The sequence below is a fragment of the Balaenoptera acutorostrata genome, chromosome 7 (genome assembly GCF_949987535.1).
Source record: "Balaenoptera acutorostrata chromosome 7, mBalAcu1.1, whole genome shotgun sequence".
Taxonomy (NCBI): domain Eukaryota; kingdom Metazoa; phylum Chordata; class Mammalia; order Artiodactyla; family Balaenopteridae; genus Balaenoptera; species Balaenoptera acutorostrata.
The window spans coordinates 34,279,423-34,302,726 of NC_080070.1; the positions used below are offsets into that span (position 1 = coordinate 34,279,423).

Here is a 23,304-nt window from a genome sequence, read left to right on the forward strand (position 1 = left end):
GTTTTGCAAGATGAAGTTCTAGAGATCAGTTGCACAGCAATATGCATATAGTTAACACTACAGTACTGTACCTTAAAAGTGGTTAAGATGGTCAATTTTATGTTTTTGCCACAATAAAAAAAGGAGTAACTACTGATACATTGATACTACTGATACCTCTCAAACGCATTACGCTACGTGAAGGAGACAGACTCATATTTATTGTATGATTCCATTTATATGACATTCTAGAAAAGGTAAAACTATAGAGACAGAAAACAGACCGGTGGTTTCCAGGTCTTAGCGTTAGGGCAGGGGTTGAATACAAAGAGGCACAGGAAATTTTCCGGGATGATGGAACTGTTTCATATCCTGGTTGTGGTGGTGGTGAATATACAACTGTATGTAATCTTTAAAACTTAAAGAACTGCACAATAAAAAGGGTGAAGAATTGGTATATTGCACAATGGTGATACCATTAATAGAAATAAAGAAGTGAGGCATGGACAGTTGGCAGGAAAGAATTTGAACATGGTAAATTTGTGTTGCTAATGAAAATATCTAGGAAGAGAGGTTCAAAGGGGACCCTTGATGGGAATGGTTGAAATCGTTGAGAGAGGCTGACACCTGGGGACCAAAATCCTGGGGGAGAGTTGTGTGTAAGGCTGTGAGAGAAGAAAGAGAAGCTGTCAAGGTAAAGAAAACACAGCCTAAAAGCAGGAGGAAAACAAGATGGTACAGTGTCCCCCGAAACCAAAGAAGGAGGAAATTTCAAGAAGGGAGGAGTAGTTGACGATATTAAATGCTGCAGAATGGTGAAGCAGGATGAAAAAGCCAGTTGGTTGAACAACTGAGAAGTCAGTATTGACTTTAATGGAAGCATTTGTACTAAGTGTGAGACACTGTGCAATACTGGGTATGAATAACTGCACATATAGAGACACTCCAATTTTGTTGAAAAGGGCTTCAAGAGTATTCAGACTTTAGCTGAACTCCATCTGGGCATTTGCGAGACAGTAGACCTTTCTACAAACAGGCAAGTTTTTGCTTGTAGGTCTCAACATACATATGGTTTATTACATGCTTTTGGAAATGTTCCATGTCAACATTCAAAAGATTGTGCTGTCCTGGAAATGAAACTTTATGCAAATTTATCCATGCAATCAATAACCATTTTCCAAAGCAGCAGTGTATGGATTACTCAGGTTCACCCTTTATGTAGTACAGTATAGTGTCTTTCAATAAGAGGGAGAAAGACATAGCACTTCGTATCTATAGTAGAAGCCTGTATAAATTTCTAGTCAAGTATCTGAGTGACAGTTGTTCTATAAGAAGTGCTAACCTCCCTGCAGTGTGCGTGTATTTTTGTGGAGATAGTAGTGTGTGTACAGGGCTGTCAAAAAGCTCAGAATCCCAACTCTTGCCTTGAGCATCCAAAATTTCATCAGGCTTGTTTTGTTTTAATAACTTTGCTGAGGTATGATTTATATATCATAAAATTTGCCAACTGTAAGTGTACAGTCGATGATGTTTAGTAAATTTATATAGTTGTGCAGCTATCATCACAATACAGTTTTAGATCAATTCCAACACCCCAGAAACTTCCCTCATGCCTGCTGGTAGTCAGTCTTCGCTCCCACCCTCAGCCCCAGGCAACCGGTGATCTGTTTTCTGTCTCAATCTTTTGCCTCTTTCTAGAAATTTCACATAAATGGAATCATTCAACGTGTAATATTTTGGGTCTGCCTTCTTTAACTTGATATAATGTTTCTGAGGTTTATCCATGTTGTAGCATGCATCAGTGGTTCCTCTACGTTACTGAATAGTATTATTCTGTTGTATAGATATACCATGTTTTATATACCCATTCGCCAGTTGATGGACATTAAAATTGCTCCTGGTTTTTGGCTATTATGAATAACACTACTGTGAGCATTCATGTGCAAGTCTTTGTGTGGGCATATGTTTTCATGTGCTTATTAGCTAGCTCTTCATACATCTCCGTGGTAAATATCTATGCAAATCTTTTGTCTATTTTTAAAAAATGGGTTATTTTGTCTTCTTATTGAGTTGTAAGAGCTGGTTCTGGTTCTTACCAGTAGTCAAGTCTGGATGAAATGTATGTTCTTTGAGGATGAGTTAATTCTCCCTACCTAATGCCTTCACTTGCCACCATCATTAATATGTCCTCAAGCCTACCTCTCTCGCACCTGCTTTTTTCATCTTTTTCAGAGTCTTTTAGGATCAGAATCCCAGACATTAAGCTCTAGCGTGGGCCATCACATCCTCTTACCAATCTTATCCACCCTGAAGTCCCATTCCTCCACCTTGTCCTGTGATACACCTGTTCATTGAAAACAGACTCCCAGTCACCATCAACTTATTCTCTAATGACTCCTCCACTTCCTCGGGAACTGAAACTCTGCTTTCACTTAAAGACCACAACGTCTTTGAAATTCTTACCAATAGAGGCCACACCTCTCTTTCTTGCTGACTCACAGGGAGGAGGCAGATGACTTCTCGCCTCCTAACACTGCACTCAGATCCCGGTCCCCTGTTATATCTTAAGAGCTGCCAACCCTTTCTCTTTTGCAATCTATGTCCTCCGTTACCGTTATTTTCTCTCTACCTTGTTTGCTGATGTCACCAGTTAACACTTTTCCCGTTTTCAGTTGTTATCCTCAAGGACTGAGACATTAACAGTTTTTTAACTCCACATATCACAGTCCTCTTGACTTATCAAAGGCAAATAGAATATTCCATCCACCACCAGGCTCCTCAGCACACTCTAGACCAAATCACTTAGGTCATTCAGCTTCCAAGACCCTTCTTGTGCACTGAGTATCAGTGGACCCTGCTGACCGTATCTCATTACTTCTTGAAACTTTCTCTTCCTCTGGGTCTCCCTCCTCTCTGCTTTTCTCCCTCACTTCATGTATGTAGGTTCCTCTGAATAATTGTATTTGGACTTTCAAAAGCCTATTTCCAGCCTTGACCTCTGCTATGGACTGAACTGTGCCCCCCCTTTCCAAATTCATATGTTCAAACTCTGACTCCCATTGTGATAGTATTTGGAGGTGTAGCCTTTGGGAGATAATTAGGTTTAGATGAGGTCATGAGGATGGGGTCAGTGCCCTTACAAGAACAGACACCAGAGAGCTTACTCTTGCTCTCTCCCTAGCATGAGGCACAGTGAAAAGGTGGCCATGTGTTTTCCTCACCGGAAGCTGACCACACTGGCACCCTGATTTCCCACTTTTAGCCTCTAGAACTGCAAAAAATAAATGTCCATTGTTTAAGCCACCCAGTCTATAATATTTTGTTATGGCATCCCTAGTTGACTAAGACAACTAAAGAGTTTGTACAAGCTGCAGATCCACATTTCCAACGGCCTGACAGACCCTTCTGCCTGTATGTCCTACTCCCAAGTCAAACTCAATATGTTCAAGGCTCAATTGGTATTTTTCCTCCTAAACCGGCTTTTGCTCCTCTGCTTCACATATTTGTAATTGCACCAGTATATAACTTTGCTCAGCTTTGACTTTCATCAATTTCTTGCTAAATATTGTTGATTCTACCTCTGAGATGCCTTTCCTTCCAACTCTTTTCTGTTCTTACAATTTCTATATTATTTCAAATTCTACCTCTCACTTTGTCTTCCTGCATCTACTCCTCTCAAAACATCTTACAGAATGAAGAAAGGCTGTAGTGTAATCTGATTCACTTTAATGTTTCCACATGGCCAGAGAATAAATTCCAGACTCCTTAGTTTGCTTTCCAAGGATCTCTATGACCTACTATGAAAATATTTTTCTCAATTTATTCTCATAAGTTCCCTTTGCGTCTTCTATTTTTGCTGAATCACCGCTGCTTACTGTTTCCTTAGAACTTTACAGATTTGTATACTTTCCTGCCCCTTTGCCTCACCTGGATTGGCATTTTTTATTTCATTGTCCATTCCATCCTCCTTTAAGGCCCATTTCAAGCACCTCCTCCTCCACCAGGTGAAAGGGCAGTGTGGTAGATTTGGCTGCCCAGGTGAGTCTGCCCATGGTCTTGCCTACCCTCATAGCTCAGGTGCACGCCTTTAGAAGCTTGTTCTGTGACAGGAGGATGACCATTGCAGATAAAGGAGGGCACTTTTCTAGCTAGGCCCACACTGCTAGACGTGCCTCAGTTACAGCTTCTTCTGCCCTTGAGCTATGAGTGGCTGGACTAATCCCAGTCTACTTAGTGTGAGCTAGTGACGGACATGCCTGCCCATTCCTGCTGAGCAAAAGCTCCTGGAGGACAGGGTTCATACCTGGTTCAGCTCTGGGCTTCCCAAGGACTTAACATGTTATTCTTCTGGACAAATGTTTCCGAATAAATGAATGAACTTATGAAAACATACTATGGGTACCTGTTAGACAGTCAAGCCTGTTTTTACTTCTGAAGAAAACTGAAATTAGTGGTGCTGAAGGTATTTTTTTTTTTTTTTTTAAATTAACTTCCTGGGACTTCCCTGGTGGCACGGTGGTTAAGAATCCCCCTGCCAATGCAGGGGACACATGCTCGAGCCCTGGCCCGGGAAGATCCCACATGCCGCGGAGCAACTAAGCCCGTGTACCACAACTACTGAGCCCACATGCCACAACTACTGAAGTCCGCGTGCCTAGACCCCATGCTCCGCAACAAGAGAAGCCACCGCAATGAGAGGCCCATGCACCGCGCCGAAGAGCGGCCCCTGCTCACCGCAACTAGAGAAAGCCCGCGCGCAGCAACGAAGACCCAACGCAGCCAAAAATAGAAATAAATAAATAAATTAATAAAAAATTAAGTTCCCATAAAACTACTAAAAGAGTTAGGTATGAAAGTAAAAGAGGAGGTTGGGGTGATCAATACGTTACCACATCTGACTTGGTGGTAAATTTCTGAGTTTGCAGGCTTTCTAAAGCCATCCACTTCACCGGCAGTTTTGCACCTGTTTTGTTGTGTACGCTATAGTATTCCTTATCATACACGTCTCTGGCAAGGCCAAAATCAGCAACTTTGACAGTGAATTTTTCATCCAGCCTACAGAAAGAACAAAAACTATTACTGTTGGCTGAAATAGAATAATTTACAGTGATGCTGAATCTCTAAAGATTAGAATAAGGGACGTCAGTATTTGAAATCCATAACTTCTGAAGGGAGGGCTTCATCTGGCCTGTATTGACTAACACTAAATTACAATGGAATTCTTGAATAAAAATGCTTGACATTTACATTTTAAATTCAACAGACCAAGGAAAGAGATTATAAATGATGTGGCATAAGAAAATCTTTTTTGCTTTCATGTAGATCTGGAGAAGTAGTAAAATTGGCCACCCTCCCAGCTTTCCTTGGATGCTAAATCGAGTATGCCAACTGACTACCCAAAGCAATCACTAATTTTCACTTGCCAGCTTATTAGCAATACTTAGTTTTATGGGGGAAATATGAGAGGGGACTGTTATTTTACTTTTTCATTCTCAGTGGGCTAGGCTAGTACATACAACTCTTATGTTCTGCCAGTGAGGTAATAGAGAAAACCGATACATAGTAAAGCATCTAGGAAAACAGCAAGGTTCAACAAAAATCAATTTCTTCTGAGGCTATGTATCTTTTGTTTAAGCTGGCTTTTATGTTGTTACATTGACCAAAACCAAGGTAGGAAATTAATAGCACAGTTCTTTCATTCATACATACCATGGGCCATGAATCAGTGCCATGTAAGGGAAAGCACAAATCAACTACAAACTGTTGACTGTTGTATTATACAGCCCAGGCAGCCAGACACAAATAAAGTTCTTTGTATATTCATTCCCAAATACCATTTTTGGTAGGGTTTCTGCAGGCTGACTTCAAATCCACTCTTGGGAGGTTACAATATGTTGGTATTTGTGTTACCAGCCCTCTCCTTTTCACTGTAAAATGCTGAAGATCAAATTCTCCCTCCCAAACACTAATGCAGTGTGAAACCACAACACTGGGGGCTATGGGTGGGAAGGAAAAAGAAAAGCAAGAGCACACAACAGCTGTTTAAGACCCCCTCTGGAGAATTCCTTTTAAATTCTGTTTGATAAAGCCTGAAAGCCCCGCCTACATCCTCAGTGCTTACATATCGATTTAAAACTGTAACGGAAATAAAGGACTTTTGCATGAGAAGAGAAAACATCCTCTCTAGCCTTGAACAGTGGAAAACAGATTTCTCCTTGTCACTTAATTTGGACTGCAGGCACAGAGATTCCTATACTTACATACAGTTTCTTGCAGCCAAGTCTCTGTGGACAAACTTTTTGCTTGCAAGATATTTCATGCCTTTGGCTACTTGAAGACCAAAGCCAATAAGATCTTTTACAGTGGGGTTCTGTAATCAAAGAGAATTGGAAACGCATAAACTAAGCATTTACTGTTCTAGCTATGATCTCAGAATTATGAAATGTTTATAAGAATGACCTTGTTTCAAATAATAACTTGTGCCCTGTTGATAACAGCAATAATTTATTAAGTATCTGCTATTTGCAAAGTACCATGCTAGATGTTTTTATAAACTTTGGCTAATCCTTATACACTCACGTCTGTGATGTGGGCTCCATTTTCCAGATGGGGAACTGGAGGTGTTTTAAAATGCAGGTTTTATTATTATTCAGGTATGGTAAGGCCAGCAGATGGGAACAATTGCCATCGAAAAGGCTGTTACTCACAACTCCCAAGAGGAGGAGGCATGCCACGTCATACAAGGCCACTCAGGGAAGCACCAGGGTTGGTTAAGGAGGCAGAAGGAGCAAGGGGAAAACATAAGCAAGAGTCTGTATTGTGGTTTCTGTGGGAAGGAATGGGTGAAGCAGAGGAAGCAGGTTCAGAATTGGCTGGTTTGAATAATTTCAGTGGGCTCTGGGGTATAGGGACTGTCCCTAGTAGTCTGGTACCTGGTCTTGAAGTGATTAGGGCAGGTGGATAGTGTCCCAGAGTGTGAGAGCCCTTTAAAGGAGGTGGCTGGGGTATGGGCTCTGGAGTGGTTGGTTTGGTGATGAAAGGCATGCTCTTTGAAGGTGAGTTGTTTAATACCTCTGGGAATTTGCTAGTCCTGGGAGGGGCAGTCTCTCCAGGGTCAGCATGTCCCCACAGGTCAGAGCATCAGAAATACACGGTTAATACAGGAAGTTCCCAGATAAATAAATCACCCCAAACCTCCCCGAATCTCATTCTCCATAAGCTCAACACACAAAATTGGATGGACAGAGTAATGCCTTTAGTACCTATGAGAAATGTATCTGAAATCACATACATGTCACTGTGGCTGATAGCCCTACTGGTGCCTGGCCATCAGGAACAGGATATCTCTTCTTCAGCACCACTGTGGAGTTTGTGAACTTAAGAGGCAGACAGTGGGGACTCTGAAAGGAGGACTACAGCCCTCCTTAATGCATACAGCATGTGGAGAGGCCATTTCCTGTGTTTTAGGCTTCTCTAAGACATATATGTTAGTGGTTGTAATAAGTATAGACTCCTTGGACTATAAAAGGCCATGGTACTGTATAATAGGAAATCTCTATCATGCTTTAACCCTGGGGGAATAATACCTAGAGAAGGTGGCATATCCAACCAGATGAACTCATCAGGTTAATGGCAAGAGTTAGAGTGGAAAAGTGGGTATGGTAAGGCCAAAGCTTTGTGCTTTGTAAGGTAAATTCATCTTATTTGCAAAAATTCACTGCCAGGGAATATTTTCTTTTGACTGAATGCAAAATATTTCTTTACTGTCCTAGAGCTTATTCCTCCGAGAACCTGACCCCATGTTTATGAAGCTGTTGATCAAGAGTAAAGCTACTTCATAACTCCCAAAGAGGCCTGATCACAGGAGCCAAGAAGCAGCCAGGGGCCATCTGTGACTTCAGTTCTGGAGACTCCTTCTTCCCTCCTTGGTCCTGGTTTGGCCATTGCTTGCTAGCCTTTAGGAACTAGCATAAATGTCACTTAGAAAACCCTCATTTGCAAGCATCTAAGAACCTCTTTTGTAACCCTGAGCTCATTCATTCAACAAATATCTCCTGAGAGTCTATGTGCCGAACACTATTTTAGGTGTTACTGCTACAGCAGTGAACAAAATACACAAAATTAGCTACCCTCATGTGCTTGAATTCTAATGGGATGTGTGTGTGTGTGTGTGTGTATATAAATATATTATTTATTTATTGCCTAGTAGAGCACTGTTCAATAGAAATAGAACACAAGCCACATATGTAATTAAAATTTTTCTAATAGTCACATTAAAAAATTAAAAAGAAACAAGCAAAATTAATTTTCCCAATATGTTTTTCAACCCAGCACATCCAAAATATCATTTCAACATGTAATCAGTATAAACAATTATTGATGAGATATTTTACTTTCTTTTTTTATACTAAATACTCAAAACCTGGGATGTATTCTATACTTACAGCACATCTCAATTTGGACTAGCCACATTCACATGTGGCTTGTGGCCACAGTACTGGATAACTCAGGCCTAATGTATGATACGAGGGTAAGTGTGATGAAGAAAAACAAAGCAGGGGAGAGGAGCAAGAAAGAAGGCATGAGAGTGTGGTGGTCAGCTGCAACTTTAGACAGGTCAGGGAAGCTTCATTTTGAAGATGACATTACGGCAAAAAGCTGAAGTTGATGACTGAGATATGTGAATATTTTGGGGAAGAGTAGTCCAGGCAGAGAGAATAGCAAGTGCAAAGGTCCTGAGGTAGAAGAGTGGGCGGCAAGTTTGAAAAATAGTAAGAGACCCATTTATAATTAATTTTCAATGTATTTCTTCCTTCTAAGGTTAAAACTCCTTGAAAGCTGAGGCTCATTCTGGCTCTACGTCTCCTGTGTGGTGCTTTTTCTGGCATATAGTCGGTACTCAAAGATGAGTACCTATCCAGCAGATGGTAGAGGAAGCATGCTGCAGTGCAGGTAAGAATCACTGCCCCCAGGAGACCCTTCTAAGTATCACTATCTTCCTACTAGGATAGAGGATTTTGAGGAACCAGCTAATTGAATTGGCCTCTGTCCATTTGAATGGTGCCAACATTTTATATGTGCTTCTTTGGCTAAAAGCTTTTAAAAAGGTTCAAAACAGGCACATTTTGGAAGGCTCGCTGACTTACAGCTAGTTCATGAGTTAGGAAGTTTGGTAATATACTTACGTGAGTCTCATTTCTAATGAAATTTCGAAGATCCCCATGTTTCATGTACGGTAGGACCACCAGTGGAGACCCCTCACTTCGAAGGCAGATTCCCAAGAGCGAGAGAACATTGGGATGACTAAAATCTTTCATGATGATTCCCTCGGTCAGAAATTGGGAAACTTCTCCTATGTCAGTGATTCCTGAGAAAGCCAGCAGTGGAGACATTAACTTCATTACAGGGACAACGATTACTTTGTCAAGTTCAGAAAGGGAGAGCAATGGAATGTAAAACCATTGGGCTACATCTTGCCCTGATGCCTTATCATCAGAGTGTTTCTTTACAATACTTCTGAGTGAATGATGTCACCTGTGCTACACTTTTTTTTTTTTTTTAAATTTTATTTTTGGCTGCATTGCGTCTTCATTGATGCGCACGGGATTTCTCTAGTTTTGGCGAGGAGGGGCTGCTCTTCATTGCGGTGCGCAGCCTTCTCATTGCGGTGACTTCGCTTGTTGTGGAGCATGGGCTCTAGGTGTTCGGGCTTCAGTAGTTGTGGCATGTGGGCTCAGTAGTTGTGGCACACGGGCTTAGTTGCTCCACGGCATGTGGGATCTTCCCGGACCAGGGCTCGAACCTGTGTCCCCTGCATTGGCAGGTGGATTCTTAACCACTGCACCACCAGGGAAGTCCCTGTGCTACACCTTTAAGTCACCACCTGCACCCGTTTTTGTAAGAGTCTAGCAATCTGTTCATCTCACGCAGAACCATAGTTTGTCTCTTCCAGAAAAAGGAGAGGGAAGCAGGCCAGTCCATTTCTGTGGTGATTGTCTAGGGCAGGGGTTGGCAAACTTTTCTGTAAAGGGCCAGAGAGTAAATATTTTTGGCTTTGTAAGCCTTATGGTCTCTGTTGCAAATACTCAACTCTTGCCATTGCAGTGCAAAAGCAGCCACAGACAATAGTGGCTGAGTCTCAATAAACTTTATTTACGAAAACAGGCAGCAGGCCATAGTTTTCCAATCCCTGGAGTAGGAGGATTTGAAGACCAAACGTTGTCTATGGTATCTAAGCAGACTATTTTGTTATAATAGTTTCTAATCATTTCCAGATAGAGATCCCGAGGGCCTGACAATAGTCAGCACTAATAAAGAGTTAACAACCTATAATTTATTAATCTGATTAGTATCAGTGTCAGTGATGATATTCTTCTACAAATGCAATGCATTCCAAGACCTGGAAGTCCATCTGGACCAAATAGAGATCAGCACACACCAGGGACAGAGAAAGATTTCTTGGCATTAGGACTGTTCTGAGTACAACTGGCAGTGGTGCTCTTTAGTGAGGCAAACTTATTGACAATTATACTTAATCCAACACAGTTTGTAGTTAGATTTCATATAAACTGTCCCTTTAATTACCTTGTGGTTAGACTTTCAACAAAATGAACCATACAGAACACAGCTCAGCGTGGAGATTTATGTTTAAAAAAGCTGAAATATTTCTGGCAATAATGTACCTTGTAGGAGAACCTTTCACGTGTGCATTGAAAGCTTATTAATTCCAATATAAATCTGTAATATATCTTGTTAACATTTTTTCAGGCTACCTCAAACTATGAGCAGAAATTTAGAAATGGGGGTAGAAAAGGCAAGCACACTGACTTGACATGTGAGACCTGTCAGCAAAGGTGAAGCCAGGAAAGCTCTAGTATGAGGAGTACATTGGGTTGTACAAGATAGTAATTTATGCCTTAATTATGGCTCTGGGTCATTAATAAAGTCTTAGTTTATGTTTGGAAGCATTCCGTGTTTCTTTTCTCTTTTTTTTAAGCAAAGTTTAATAACATGCATACATGGGAGAGACCCAGGAAAACTGAGTAACTCCAGCATTCCCTGCTTCTTAAAAAGAGTATGCATTCCATTTTAAAAAGATTTTCTCAATAGCAGATAATATTAAAAAATATATGTCTAGCACTAAAAGAGGGTAAGTATCACTTGTTAAGGAAGTTCATTTATGTGGAATACCTCATTCACCAAAAATGTGGATAAACGAGATATTACCACATTTACAATTTTTCAATTTTCTGCTGGCATATTTTTTTCCTGTTTTCTTATTTCATTTTTTATCTTTTTGATGGAAGTCATGGTTAAAAATAATTATAGTAATGTCTCTGGGTAAAATGAGTCATTATTACTGTATGTGCCAACATGCTTCCCATAGTTTCCATAAATATCACTTGCAAAACAAATATTATAAGCCAAACATATTTAAATGATACTTAGGCTCATCAAAGAACCTCATTTCTCCTTCATTCTTACTTATGAGGGCTCTGAGGGATAATTTCTGAGGAAATATTTCAATAAGAATTTTTTAAAATAAACTTATTTATATATATATATATTTTTAATTTTTGGCTGAGTTGGGTCTTCGTTGCTGCGCGTGGGCTTTCTCTAGTTGTGGCCAGTGGGGACTGCTCTTCATTGCGGTGTGCAGGCTTCTCATTGCAGTGGCTTCTCCTGTTGCAGAGCACGGGCTCTAGGTGCGTGGGCTTCAGTAGCTGTGGCATGCAGGCTCAGTAGTTGTGGCTGCAGGCTCTAGAGCGCAGTCTCAGTAGTTGTGGCACACGGGCCTAGTTGCTCTGCGGCATGTGGGATCTTCCCGGACCAGGGCTTGAACCCATGTCCCCTGCATTGGCAGGCAGATTCTTAACCACTGCGCCACCAGGGAAGTCCCATCAATAAGAATTTAGATCAAACAAATTTTCAGGATTAGATCCATAATTCCAGCAGTTGCTGATTTTTCCACAAGGGAAAGTGTAAATCAACATTTTATTATGAACTATTTATTAGTTTGCAAACCACAAAAGTGTACTCCACTGTTAAATAAAATATAACTTACTATTCAAGGATTTCACAGCACAGTGAATTTTCTTATCATCGTTGTCCAACAAAGTCCCATGATATACACACCCAAAATGTCCTACATGAAAGAGGGAACTTGGTTAGTGCCACATTACTTTTAATTGTGCAATATTATTTATTAAGCTCTTCATGATCTTCATTTCTCTTTCTTTCCTACATGGAAAAAAAGTGCATTGTTTCTTATGCTTTTGATTAACAATACCACTATTTGTGTGTGTTTGTGAAATATGTATATGTAATATATTTCACCCAAAGATACAAGCAATATGATTATTTAATACATGGTAAATACTTAGGTGATGTAACTGTTATTAAAGGTTAACATAATAAAATATTCAACCACAGTGGAACCACTGAAAACAGAAGTAACATCTGTGCCTCGTAAAAGAAACATTATTTTTAAGGATCAAGTAACATCTTTTAAATACGAAAATAAAGTTTTACCCACATAAAGAAATACAATAAAATAAGCTCCCTATATTCCAATAAACTGAAATGAAATAAAAATGCCGCCATTAGAAATAAGATTAGCATTATAGAATAAGGATTTCCCCCTTTAGTCACCGGTTAGTATGCAATCCAGGTTGGCAGAAACTGAAAGGCAATCGCCCAAATGAAGCAAATTCACTCTGAGTCATTTCATCTAGTTCTCTGGTTTTAGCCACATCACTTTCCCAATGGTAGCCTTTCATCCAGTGGCAGTAATTTTCCCCAGAGGTGCCAAATGTCTGATAGCTGTGTAAGTCATTAATTAAGTTGTCCAGCTGGCCAAGACCCCCTGAGTGTCTAGCATGTGAGTGTTGGGCATTAGTCTACTCTCCTGTAATGCAAAGGTGACTAAATAAATGCTCTTGAGGGCTCACGTTCTACTGGGGAAAGCATATAAATAAATAATAGTTAATATTTATAGAATCATTCATGATTATTACTTTATAAGAGAGATAATTGCCAGTTTTAGCACCTTTCATGATAAAATACTAATTTTACAATATGTAGAATTAGAACATAATTAGTGAAGCCACACACTCCAAAACTGGTACAATTACTGGGATTTATAGGCTGGTAATAGAACTATATATTACTCTGATGTGAAACACGTTTGTTAACACCGAAGCTGCTGTTTGGGAAGGGGAGCATGCTAAGGATTAAAATCTGGAGTATGTGATAGAGGAATGTGTTGATGCTTTCACAGGAAAATGGGAAGGCCTCATGAACACAAAAGGCAAATTGTCCCATCAGCTTCTTCTGCATCATGCTGGCTGATGTCTGTGCTACCTCTTGCAGCACATACTGAATAAAGAGGGATCAGAGGCCATTCAGTATTAAAGGTAAAAGCTTTTTAGAAAAAAAGGGAAGAGTGGAGTTCATTTCCTGGCTTCCGGTTGGTTTCTTTTCCTGCTCAATATTTCCTCAAAGACTGTATACGCTAGCTGTTATTGCTGCTCTGGCTGGCTTATTACAAATATTCATTCCCCTTTGTATAAAGAAATTGGAGTGCATTGTAGAAATGATGTATGTTGCTTCAGATCAAGGGAAGGCTATAAATTCCCTGTCTTCTGATGCTGTCCAGCAGTATACAAACTGCTATAAACCAGGACTTCATAGAGTTAGTCACTATTCTCAGGGTAGAGAAAGACTGGAAGGAGATACGAGTAAAAATATTGGAACGTAACAGAATGATTTTTAGAAGGAAGTAAAAGGCACGTTTCAAGAAATTATAGTTGTCATTATGAAAAGGGTGAGGAAGGAATGTGATTTATTTCTAATACGTTTGGGAGATTATCAAGTTGTCTCCATGCACAGGGGCAAATCCCCATGGATGTGATTTGCAGGGGTGTATGTCTGCAGAGCAGAAATCAAGTGCACTTGTTATCACTGCTCTGTCAGTTGCTTTCACCATTGTCTAATTCCTAATCTGCAAAGGCAGAAGATAAAATGCTTACTGGAAAATCGTGTTTAACAAAAAGCTGAGTGGAAATACTTACCTCTTCCTATGACTTCATTGAAATGCACAATCAGGCTACTTGGCCCAATCACTACATGCTGAACTGCCTGGACCAGCTCTGGATTTAGAGCACTGAGGTCAATGTGGACAGCATTTTGCAGTAATGGACTGGATATATCAGAGTCCCCACTAGTTAGGATGGGGGATAGGTCTGTCAGAGGATACTGCACTTGTCTGCATGACCCATTCTGAGATGAGTTAGGAAACTGGTCTGCAAGATAAAGCAAAATTATTAGAAACAATAGTGAAACCTCACTTAGTGGGGACTGCAACAGGGGCAGCAAATTGAATGAATAACAAAACCAAATTTTAAATTTAAATTTAAAGAAATGATGGTTGTACCATTGAATGAGGCTAGGAAAAACCCTTACAAAGGAATTGGTTTAATAAAATGATAAATTGGGAAAAGATACAGGTATGTGTGTGTGTGTTTAAAAAAAATTTATTGATTCTCTTGTAAGTATATTAAGCAGTAACTTTGAAAGCTTGTTTTCCCTCTTCATTTCCTTAGACATTTCTCTTTTTATGTATAGCAAAAAGCCAAGCTTGAGGTTTGTTTTTTAATATACTATATTCTTAAGAATGCAAAGCAGCAAAAGTAGTCAAGCAACTGCCTGGCTCCCACAAAAATCCAACTCAACTATAAGAAAATGAAAAAAGATGCCTTTTGAGAGACTAGTGTTTATCAATGGAATGAATCAGTATTGCTCAAAACCTATGTGGATTCCTGGTCAATGAAAAATATGTAAAGTGAAATATTATATATCTATATCTCTCTATATAAATACACACACATACACACAAACAACTAGAAATATGCAATGGCTAAAATTTCAGAACTGAAAGCTTTTCACGTTCGTGGTAATTTCTCCATACTGTGGTGATGGCAGCAGATCTAGTGTTATCACTCTTTAGAGAAAGCAGATTAGAATTGGGTTAGTGTGCCATTCTCATTGCTTAGTTGAGGACACTTGGAAAGGGATCAGATCAGCATTCCTTGTAAGTTGATCTTTATAACCAAAACTGTAAGAGCCTCAAGCAAGTTTCCTTTTTTCTAGGTGAAACTTTTCCATTTCAGGGGTAGGGAATTATGGGGCTGAGAATACATTTCTTAATGCCAGATAAGGCAAAAAAGCCACCAGTTGCTTAGCCCTTTCCAGTGGGAATGCATACATGTCAAGGAGAGGGCATCATACTGGCAGCAACTGACTTGAAGACAAACTAGGCTGAGTATTGAAATGTATTAGTATATAACACAGGGAGAGGGGAGAGGCTTATGAGGGGGTCCCCATTAGCACCAAAAGAAAATATTGTTTGTTTGCAAAGGAGCAGGAAAATCAGAACTTAAGAGAGGGTCATTAAAAAGAAAGTTGATGGTACCCTAACTATTCCTAAGCCCACGTAAACATGTTTAGTATCTGCTACATTGGACAGTTTGGTTAATACATCAATTTGTCCAGAGCAGTAAATTTCAACAGTGGTTCCAGGAGAGCTTTGGGACCACCTGTAGTTATAGTAATCACCAGCTGGAAATGAGACAGATGCAACCTTAAAAGGATGTAGAACATCAGGGGAGTGCTTGAGATGTTGGATGGGTAAGGGAATGAAGGAGCCTAGCTGGGTGTCTGTTCCTTTAATTCCAGAGTCAGGGTTTCCAAACCTTTCCTAGGGGATGGAAATGTGGATGAACCTCTCTAAACTCAGTTCCTTTGCCTTCACTTCTCAAACCTTTGCACCTAGAGATCAGGGTTCTAAATTTTCAGAGGTGCAGAGATTAAGGGAAATCCTTGATGAGGCACAGGAAAAAATCCTCTGGCATAGAAATTGTACTGACCTTTGGGCTAAGTTCAAACACGCACACAAACCAATTTAAACCATCAGTGTGTGTTTCTGGTCTGACACACAGAGAATTCTAGGTCAGCATGAAAGACTGATAAGGGTGCTGTCCCCACCGCACACAGAGAGAGAAGCTCTGTAGGTGCCTCTTTATTAGGTGCTGGCTGTGCATTTCCTCATTCTTCTCTCTGGATAACTTTCTTTTGCCTATTTTATTTTTCCATGTCTCCAAGGAGTAGGTTCAATGTAGGAAAGAGAATGAAACTCAAGTTTCTTAGCAATGATGACAGAGGTCTGGTGAGTAATGAGGTTGAAGGAAGATTAAATATGCTTCTTTAAAAAAATTACTTGTGAATTTTAATGATCTCAAATTAGAGCCATTAAATGTGAATATAAAATAATAAACAGATCTAAATTTCAAAACTATAAACTGGATTTGATTTGTCCATGTTGTTAAGGGCTTGGATTCTTAAAAATAAAGGGAGTCATGTGGGAAAAGACAATATTAACAGTGTCTAGAGAACATCCCTATAGAACTAACATAAACTTGAAAAAGTAAGAGGCAGTAAGTGTTGAAAAAGTTAAAATGTTAAGTGCCTCATTGCTCTTGTACTTGTTTTGATGAGCAACTTCTAAGTTTTGCAGTATCCTCAACTGTCTGTGACTCATTTTATTTATCCAGTGGTAAATATTCAACCAGGGAAATGCTTGTACTTGACTCACGTCCTGTAACTTCTAAAGATAATGGAGCAGATACAATACAGACATTTTGCTTTTACCAGGAGATTTTAAATAAAACAATGTGAAATGCTCTGGCTAACCTGACAATTATTAGGTCTAGTGTTTTGCAAAACAGATGATGTTAACCCTCCCTTTTAAATAGCATAATTGAAGGTTTTTATTGGATAAGACTCAAAATATATTCAAGTCCTGGGATGCTGTGGGTAAAAGGCTGAGTACTAACAGTTCATTGAGAATCCTTCAAAGGAGGGCTAAAAGTATAATTTAAACGTTTGAGGATCAACAGGTAAAAAAATGTAGCTGTACCAACTTCTATTTTAATAAATATAAGTTTCCTATCTTAACTCTTCCTGGGTTGTTAAAGAGCTTCACAATTTCTTAGCATTGCACTCAGATGATAAACACCTTATCTTTGCTCAAATGATTTTAAAATGAACCTTTTTGTGAGAACAGAGCTTAAAGACTCTAAAAATCTCATATAATATGTAAATGAGTTCATTTTAAAATAAGAGCCGTGTAACTCTGTGTCAAATTAAATACTTCTTTGGCCAACGAAGAGGTGAATACTTCTTTTATATTTTTATAAAAATATAAAGGCAAAACCAAAAGTAAACAACAATGCCACAACCCACTGAGGTATAGGTATAGGTATTTCTCAGAACAATAAACTGAAGTATACCTTCTGGAAAAGTAGCTCTGTAGTCTACAGATTCATTTGAAACCATTTCTGTAGTTGGGCTTACACTTCGGGCACTTACAAGCCGATCCAAATGAGGAGTGTGTACCCTTGCATCATAGCGAACTAATTCACTGCCCAGATCTTAAAACAGAAAGAGAGAAAGAGCTCGTTAAAGACTTGGCTATCACGGGTCCCAGTAGACTCTGACCCAGTGACCAGAACTCACGGGTTTTATGGATTGCATAAGACCGCACACATGAATCTATGACAATTTTAAACTGCAACGACTGTATTCTTAAGGCAACTCCTTTAAAACAAACAATAACCAAAAAATGCACCTTTAATTTGCTTTCTCTTTTTCAGCCACAGGAACAGCCCAAGTAATAATAAGAGTATTATTGATATTGAGACAACACCAACAATCAGTCCTGTGAAATTCTGATCTGGTTGAACTATCACTTTTCCAAGGACGGTTGAAGAAATTGCTTGCTTCCACTAAAAATGACAAATAAAAGTCAGAATTTAGCCATGATAGATACAAAATACACTACACAGTTGAATCACAGTCTCCCTGGGCTCAAAATACTACCTGGTTATTACCGTTCTAGAAGTGGCATAATTGCCTTCAGAGTATTAAGGCATTCCTCAATTCTGGTTCAGTGTTCAAATAATTAGGGGCTACTAATCACTTAAGTACTTACATTATGCATAGCTGTTTGTACTTATAACTAGGTATTAGGGGGTAAAAAGATAAAAATCAGTCTCTGACCTTGAGGAACTGAAGTATGAAAGGGAGACAAACACAAAAATAAATGATTATAGTACACTATGATATGTACTGTAGAAGTATGAACATATAGTAAGAAAAAGAGACAACAGGACATTAATTCTGTCCTGGAGGGTAGGGTAGAGGGCACAGGAGACTCCCCATAAGTAGTAATCATATTATTATTATGATGGGATAATAAAGTCTCAGAATATTTTTATTTCAGTTTTGATACATAGAAGAAGTCTTTGACGTTCCTTCCAGCTCTGACATGGTATGATTTTTAGGATTTCTGGTCCTTTTAATTCCAAACTCTGATCTCATGATTCAGCCTTCTTTGATTTTTAAATTTTTTCATACATTCCCATTTCATAACTTTTTGGAAAACTTCAGGAACCCTTTAAAAATCACACATTCTTGGATAAACAAAATGTGGTATATCTATACAGTGGAATATTATTCAGCCTTATGTGGTGTATCTATACAGTGGAATATTATTCAGCCTTAAAAAGGAATGAAGTTCTGACACATGCTACAACATGGATCAACCTTGAAAACTTGCTAAGTAGAGTAAGCCCAGACACAAAAGGACAAATATTATATGATTTCACTTACATGAAATGTCTAGAGTAGGCAAATTCATAAAGACAGAAAGTAGATTAGAGGTTACCAGGGGCTGGGGAAGAGGAGGGATTGTGACAGTACTATTGAATGGTTCCAGAGATTCTGTTTAGGGTGATGAAAAAGTTTTGGAATTCGATAGTGGTGACGGTTGCACAACACTGTGAATGTAATTAATGCCACTGAATTGTACACTAAAAAATGATTAAAATGGCAAATTTTATATGTATTTTACCATAATTAAAAAAATTAATAATGTAATATACCTAAAACCATTGAACTGTATACTTTAAATGTATAAACTGTATGGTATGTGAATTAATCTCAATAAAGCTGTTAAAAAAAAAGAATGAAAAAAAAAATCACTCACTCTGGTTCCCAGTTATCTGATTTAGCTGTTTACATGAAAGAAGTTACTGTAAAATAGTTTAATTCTTATTTTACTTCATCCAGTGCATACATATTCTTTTACTTATGGGTCTCTGCATTTGAGATCACTGTAGCGGGCAGTAGTGTGTTGGCTCTGGCCTCCTGGAGTGGTGAGAGGTGGGGAAAGGGCCCTATTGAATGTGTCCTTATCCCTTCTGAGAATTACAGAAAATTTCGGCAAGAACATGGCATGATGGAGAGGAGCGTGGCCAGCAAGGACTTTTGAGATCTACCCTTTGAAGCTTGGGAAGGAGACAGTGCAACAAAACCCTCACTATTTCTAAAATAACAACTAAGAACCAAGGCTGAGCTGATGAGCTAAAGCCAACAGACAAATGAGCTTTAATGATTTATTTCAAGCCTGCAAGTGACATAATTACGCTGGCATCTTTATTTACATCATGAGAGGAAAGCAGGAATCCCACCTCTATGTTTAGTTCGCTGTTCAATTTCAGCAGGTCATTGGGGACCGTACATAAAACGGCTTCAGAATGTGAGTGTATATTCTCACAGCTCTTATTTCCAACTTTTAACACTTCACCTTTAACTGCTTCAGGGTCAATATCGTTTCCCTGGAAGAAAAAAAGAAAAAGGAGCTTGTTAACACTTCACAGTTTTGCAGGAATGCAAACAATTGTGAAGGAATATAAATATACTGCAAACACAGGCCATGTTGTTTACCAAGGCACATGATTTTCTGACACTCATTTTGATGGGGATTTGGATGGTTCAAAGACAGCATGACCATTTCAGGGTACTAATTAGTCAGGAATCATAGCATCCAGCTTTTCCATCAAATTGTATTTTAGAGAAAAGGATAGAGATTCTTGGTTCACACCCTTATGTCCAATGATGTCTTATTCATAATCACCTTATTAATGTTTTCAGGGGGTATTAATGGTTGGCAAAAGGGAAACAATTTGGAGATTCAGTTGTCGAGCTGCCTAATGCAGGGATACTCAGCTTTGGCTTTAGTTTTAGAATCACACTGAGGACTTTATATAAAATACTGATGCCTGGGTCTCATCTCCAAAGATTTTGATGTAATGGATCTATGTCAATGTATTTCTTTTGTATTTGAGTTGGGCAGTTTCTCTTCATCCTTCTTGCATAGTTGAATCCTATACAAAAATGAATCCATTTTAAAAGAAATTCCTATAAGATTCCGTGTGACCCTCATTATGATTTGAGAGCATGATTACATTATTTTGAACAATTATATAGTTACACGAGGGCTTTAAAAACATTGTTCAATTTGACATATTTAGTTAATTGAAGTCACCATTAGGCATTCAAAATATCACTGTTTTGTTGAAGAAACCAATAATTAGCCTTGGGAAAGAAGTGGTACAATTTCTCATATGAAGACTTAATGAGTATGGCTATTTATTTATTTATTATTTTAAAAATTTATTTAGTTTATTTTTATTATTTATTTTTTGGCTGCGTTGGGTCTTTGTTGCTGCACGTGGGCTTTCTCTAGTTGCGGCGAGTGGGGCTACTCTTTGTTGCGGTGCGCGGGCTTCTCACTGCGGTGGCTTCTCTTGTTGCAGAGCACGGGCTCTAGGCGAACGGTCTTCAGTAGTTGTGGCTCACGGCTTCTAGAGCGCAGGCTCCGTACTTGTGGCACACGGGCTTAGTTGCTCCACGGCATGTGGGATCTTCTCGGACCAGGGCTTGAACCTGCGTCCCCTGCATTGACAGGCGGATTCTTAGCCACTGCACCACCAGGGAAGTCCGAGTATGGATATTTATTAAAAAGTTATTATTTTGAGGAGAGAGAGATATCAAAACATATTAGCATTTTTCTTAGGGACAAAGAGCAGCCAGTAACAACTACAGTACTGCTACTTTGTTTCCCACTTTGTTTTACATGACCTTTAATACCTGGCAAACTAGTTTTACATACATTGTCTCATATGGATCTCGATAGATTGCTAGGTCAAATATTATTCTCGGAAAACAAGTTGGAAGAAAATATTTCTTTCTAACATGAATTTGGAGTTAAAAAAAATGGATATAGACAAACTCTATCCTTACGATATTTCTAGAGGCAGTATGTGTACTCCATTGAACCAGGTCAGCCCCACAGGGCAAGTCAACGTAGAAGCACATAAATCTAATAAGTCACCTTGGAGCTTCAAATGACAACTTGTTGGTTAGGACTGAGGAGGGCTGAGGCACTGGCTCACATACTGGAGGAAATTCAGGGAATGACAAAGGAAAGAGATTAAAGAGCTGGAGGGCTTGATTTATGAGGGAATGACTAAAATGTGTCTTGCTTGCTTAGATAATGATGAAGGCTGGGGGAAGGGATGAACATACTGCATTTACATTTCCAATACTCCTTCTTTTAGGCTCAGGGTTGCCTAGGATGTTGCATAAAAGCTTCTCTAAAACAAAAACAGGTCACAAAGCTGAACAACGAAACCGCTTTTCATTTGTGCCTACTAAGAAACGCATAATAATTAGTGACTTACATAAGAAATTAATATCAGCTTTATATGTATAGTGATTATTTTATTTTATTTTTTAAAAATTTATTTTATTTTATTTATTTTTGGCTGCGTCGGGTCTTCGTTGCTGTGTGAGGGCTTTCTCTAGTTGCAGCGAGCGGCGGCTACTCTTCGTTGCGGTGCGTGTGCTTCTCATTGCGGTGGCTCCTCTTGTTGTGGAGCACGGGCTCTAGGCACGCGGGCTTCGGTAGTTGTGGCACACGGGCTTTGTTGCTCCGCGGGATCTTCCCGGTCCAGGGCTCGAACCCGTGTCCCCTGCCTTGGCAGGCGGATTCTTAACCACTGCGCCACCAGGGAAGCCCTGTATAGTGATTATTTTAAAAGTTTACAATCCAAGATATCAAAAAACTGATACTGGAAGCCCACTACTATATAACAGAGGGGACCGAATCAGGAAAAAAAAGGTATAGGCTGGTTTTCGTCATTTAAAATAAACATAGCTTTATCGAGCTGTGGAAAAAAATGTTTATGTTTAGAAATTTTATTATTTACTTTTTATTATTTAATATTAGCTATTATTAAATAGTAGAACATATTTACAAAATTGGATTAGTTCTTCAGTCATTAAAACAGTAATACATAGGTTTTTAAATAAAGCAAAATAAAAGGAGCTTTCTGGCCTTTAATCCCTTACACCCATAGAGCAATTCAGAGTTATAATTATCTCATTTTATCCTGCAAAGACACTTCCCTGAGGTAGGTATTATGGTCATTCCTGCTTTACACATTGAGAACTAAGGTTCAAGAAGGGACTTGGTCATGAAACAAATCAATTCCATTTAATACAAATCTACTTACCATCTACTACTGTGTGTTAGACAAAACTCTGGAATATAAAGATGAGTAAGAGTTTCTTCCTCTCACTGTAATGTTTAAATGAATATAATTCTAAAGTGAAAAACTGTTACTCCTCTGTCATATCAGGATGTCCCTTATCCCTTTCCACTGAACTCTGGCCAGGTATGACATGTTTCTATCTAGGACTCAGGCCTGGGAACCCATGTCTGAGCTGGTTACAGAGCAGAGCAGATAGGACTGGAAGTGGGTAGGATTTGAAAAATAGCATCATAACAGGCGGGGTCTTGCAAGTTTTCATGCCTCCAGGGGGCCACAATGTTGAGTCTGGGAAAGTCGGTTAAGGCCATGAAGGGGATGGTAGCAGGACGCAGCCAGGCCACGGTCCAGGGAGGCTGGCAATAGAAAATCAGTGAGGTGGGGTGGTGGTGGAGGGACAGTTACATTTTATCCAGAGGATATGAGCCCCCTCAGCTTGGGAACTAGGCCAAAGAACCAGCACAGAAAGCTTCAAAACTAAGTCCACAGGACATTAACAGGTATTTGGGGAAAAAAGTTCCCAGGTCTTTTGAGAAAAGCTGGATGAACCAAAATTAAACCGGTTTCTTCATTGGCTACTTGGGGCACTGGGATACCACAGGTGCTCTCTATGTGCCCTGGAATATGGGTTTTTTCCCCCACAGAATGCATATTAAAGTGTGTAGCACAGGGAAATACAGTTGACCCCTGAATAACGTGGGGGGTTAGGGGCACTGACACCCGTGCAGTTGAAAATCCACGTATAACTTCACAGTCAGCCCTCTGTATCTGAGGTTCTGTAACCACAGATTCAACCAACCATGGATCACAT

The 23,304-nt window shown here is 39.4% G+C and overlaps 1 protein-coding gene across 2 annotated transcripts in view; it reads right to left on the reverse strand.

Annotated features, from left to right (window-relative positions):
• The window catches only part of MET (MET proto-oncogene, receptor tyrosine kinase), a 120,148-nt gene that overhangs the window by 6,951 nt on the left and 89,893 nt on the right, over nt 1-23,304 (reverse strand). The window contains exons 12-19 of one of the 2 annotated variants that reach the window (XM_007195118.3): nt 19,569-19,715; nt 17,666-17,822; nt 17,328-17,468; nt 14,052-14,282; nt 12,044-12,124; nt 9,165-9,346; nt 6,240-6,349; nt 4,869-5,034 (exon numbers count right to left, since the gene is read on the reverse strand). In XM_007195118.3, the coding sequence (XP_007195180.1) occupies nt 4,869-5,034; nt 6,240-6,349; nt 9,165-9,346; nt 12,044-12,124; nt 14,052-14,282; nt 17,328-17,468; nt 17,666-17,822; nt 19,569-19,715 (1,215 nt within the window). The remainder of the gene's footprint in view (nt 1-4,868; nt 5,035-6,239; nt 6,350-9,164; nt 9,347-12,043; nt 12,125-14,051; nt 14,283-17,327; nt 17,469-17,665; nt 17,823-19,568; nt 19,716-23,304) is intronic. The other variant, XM_007195120.2, reaches the window with a different exon arrangement.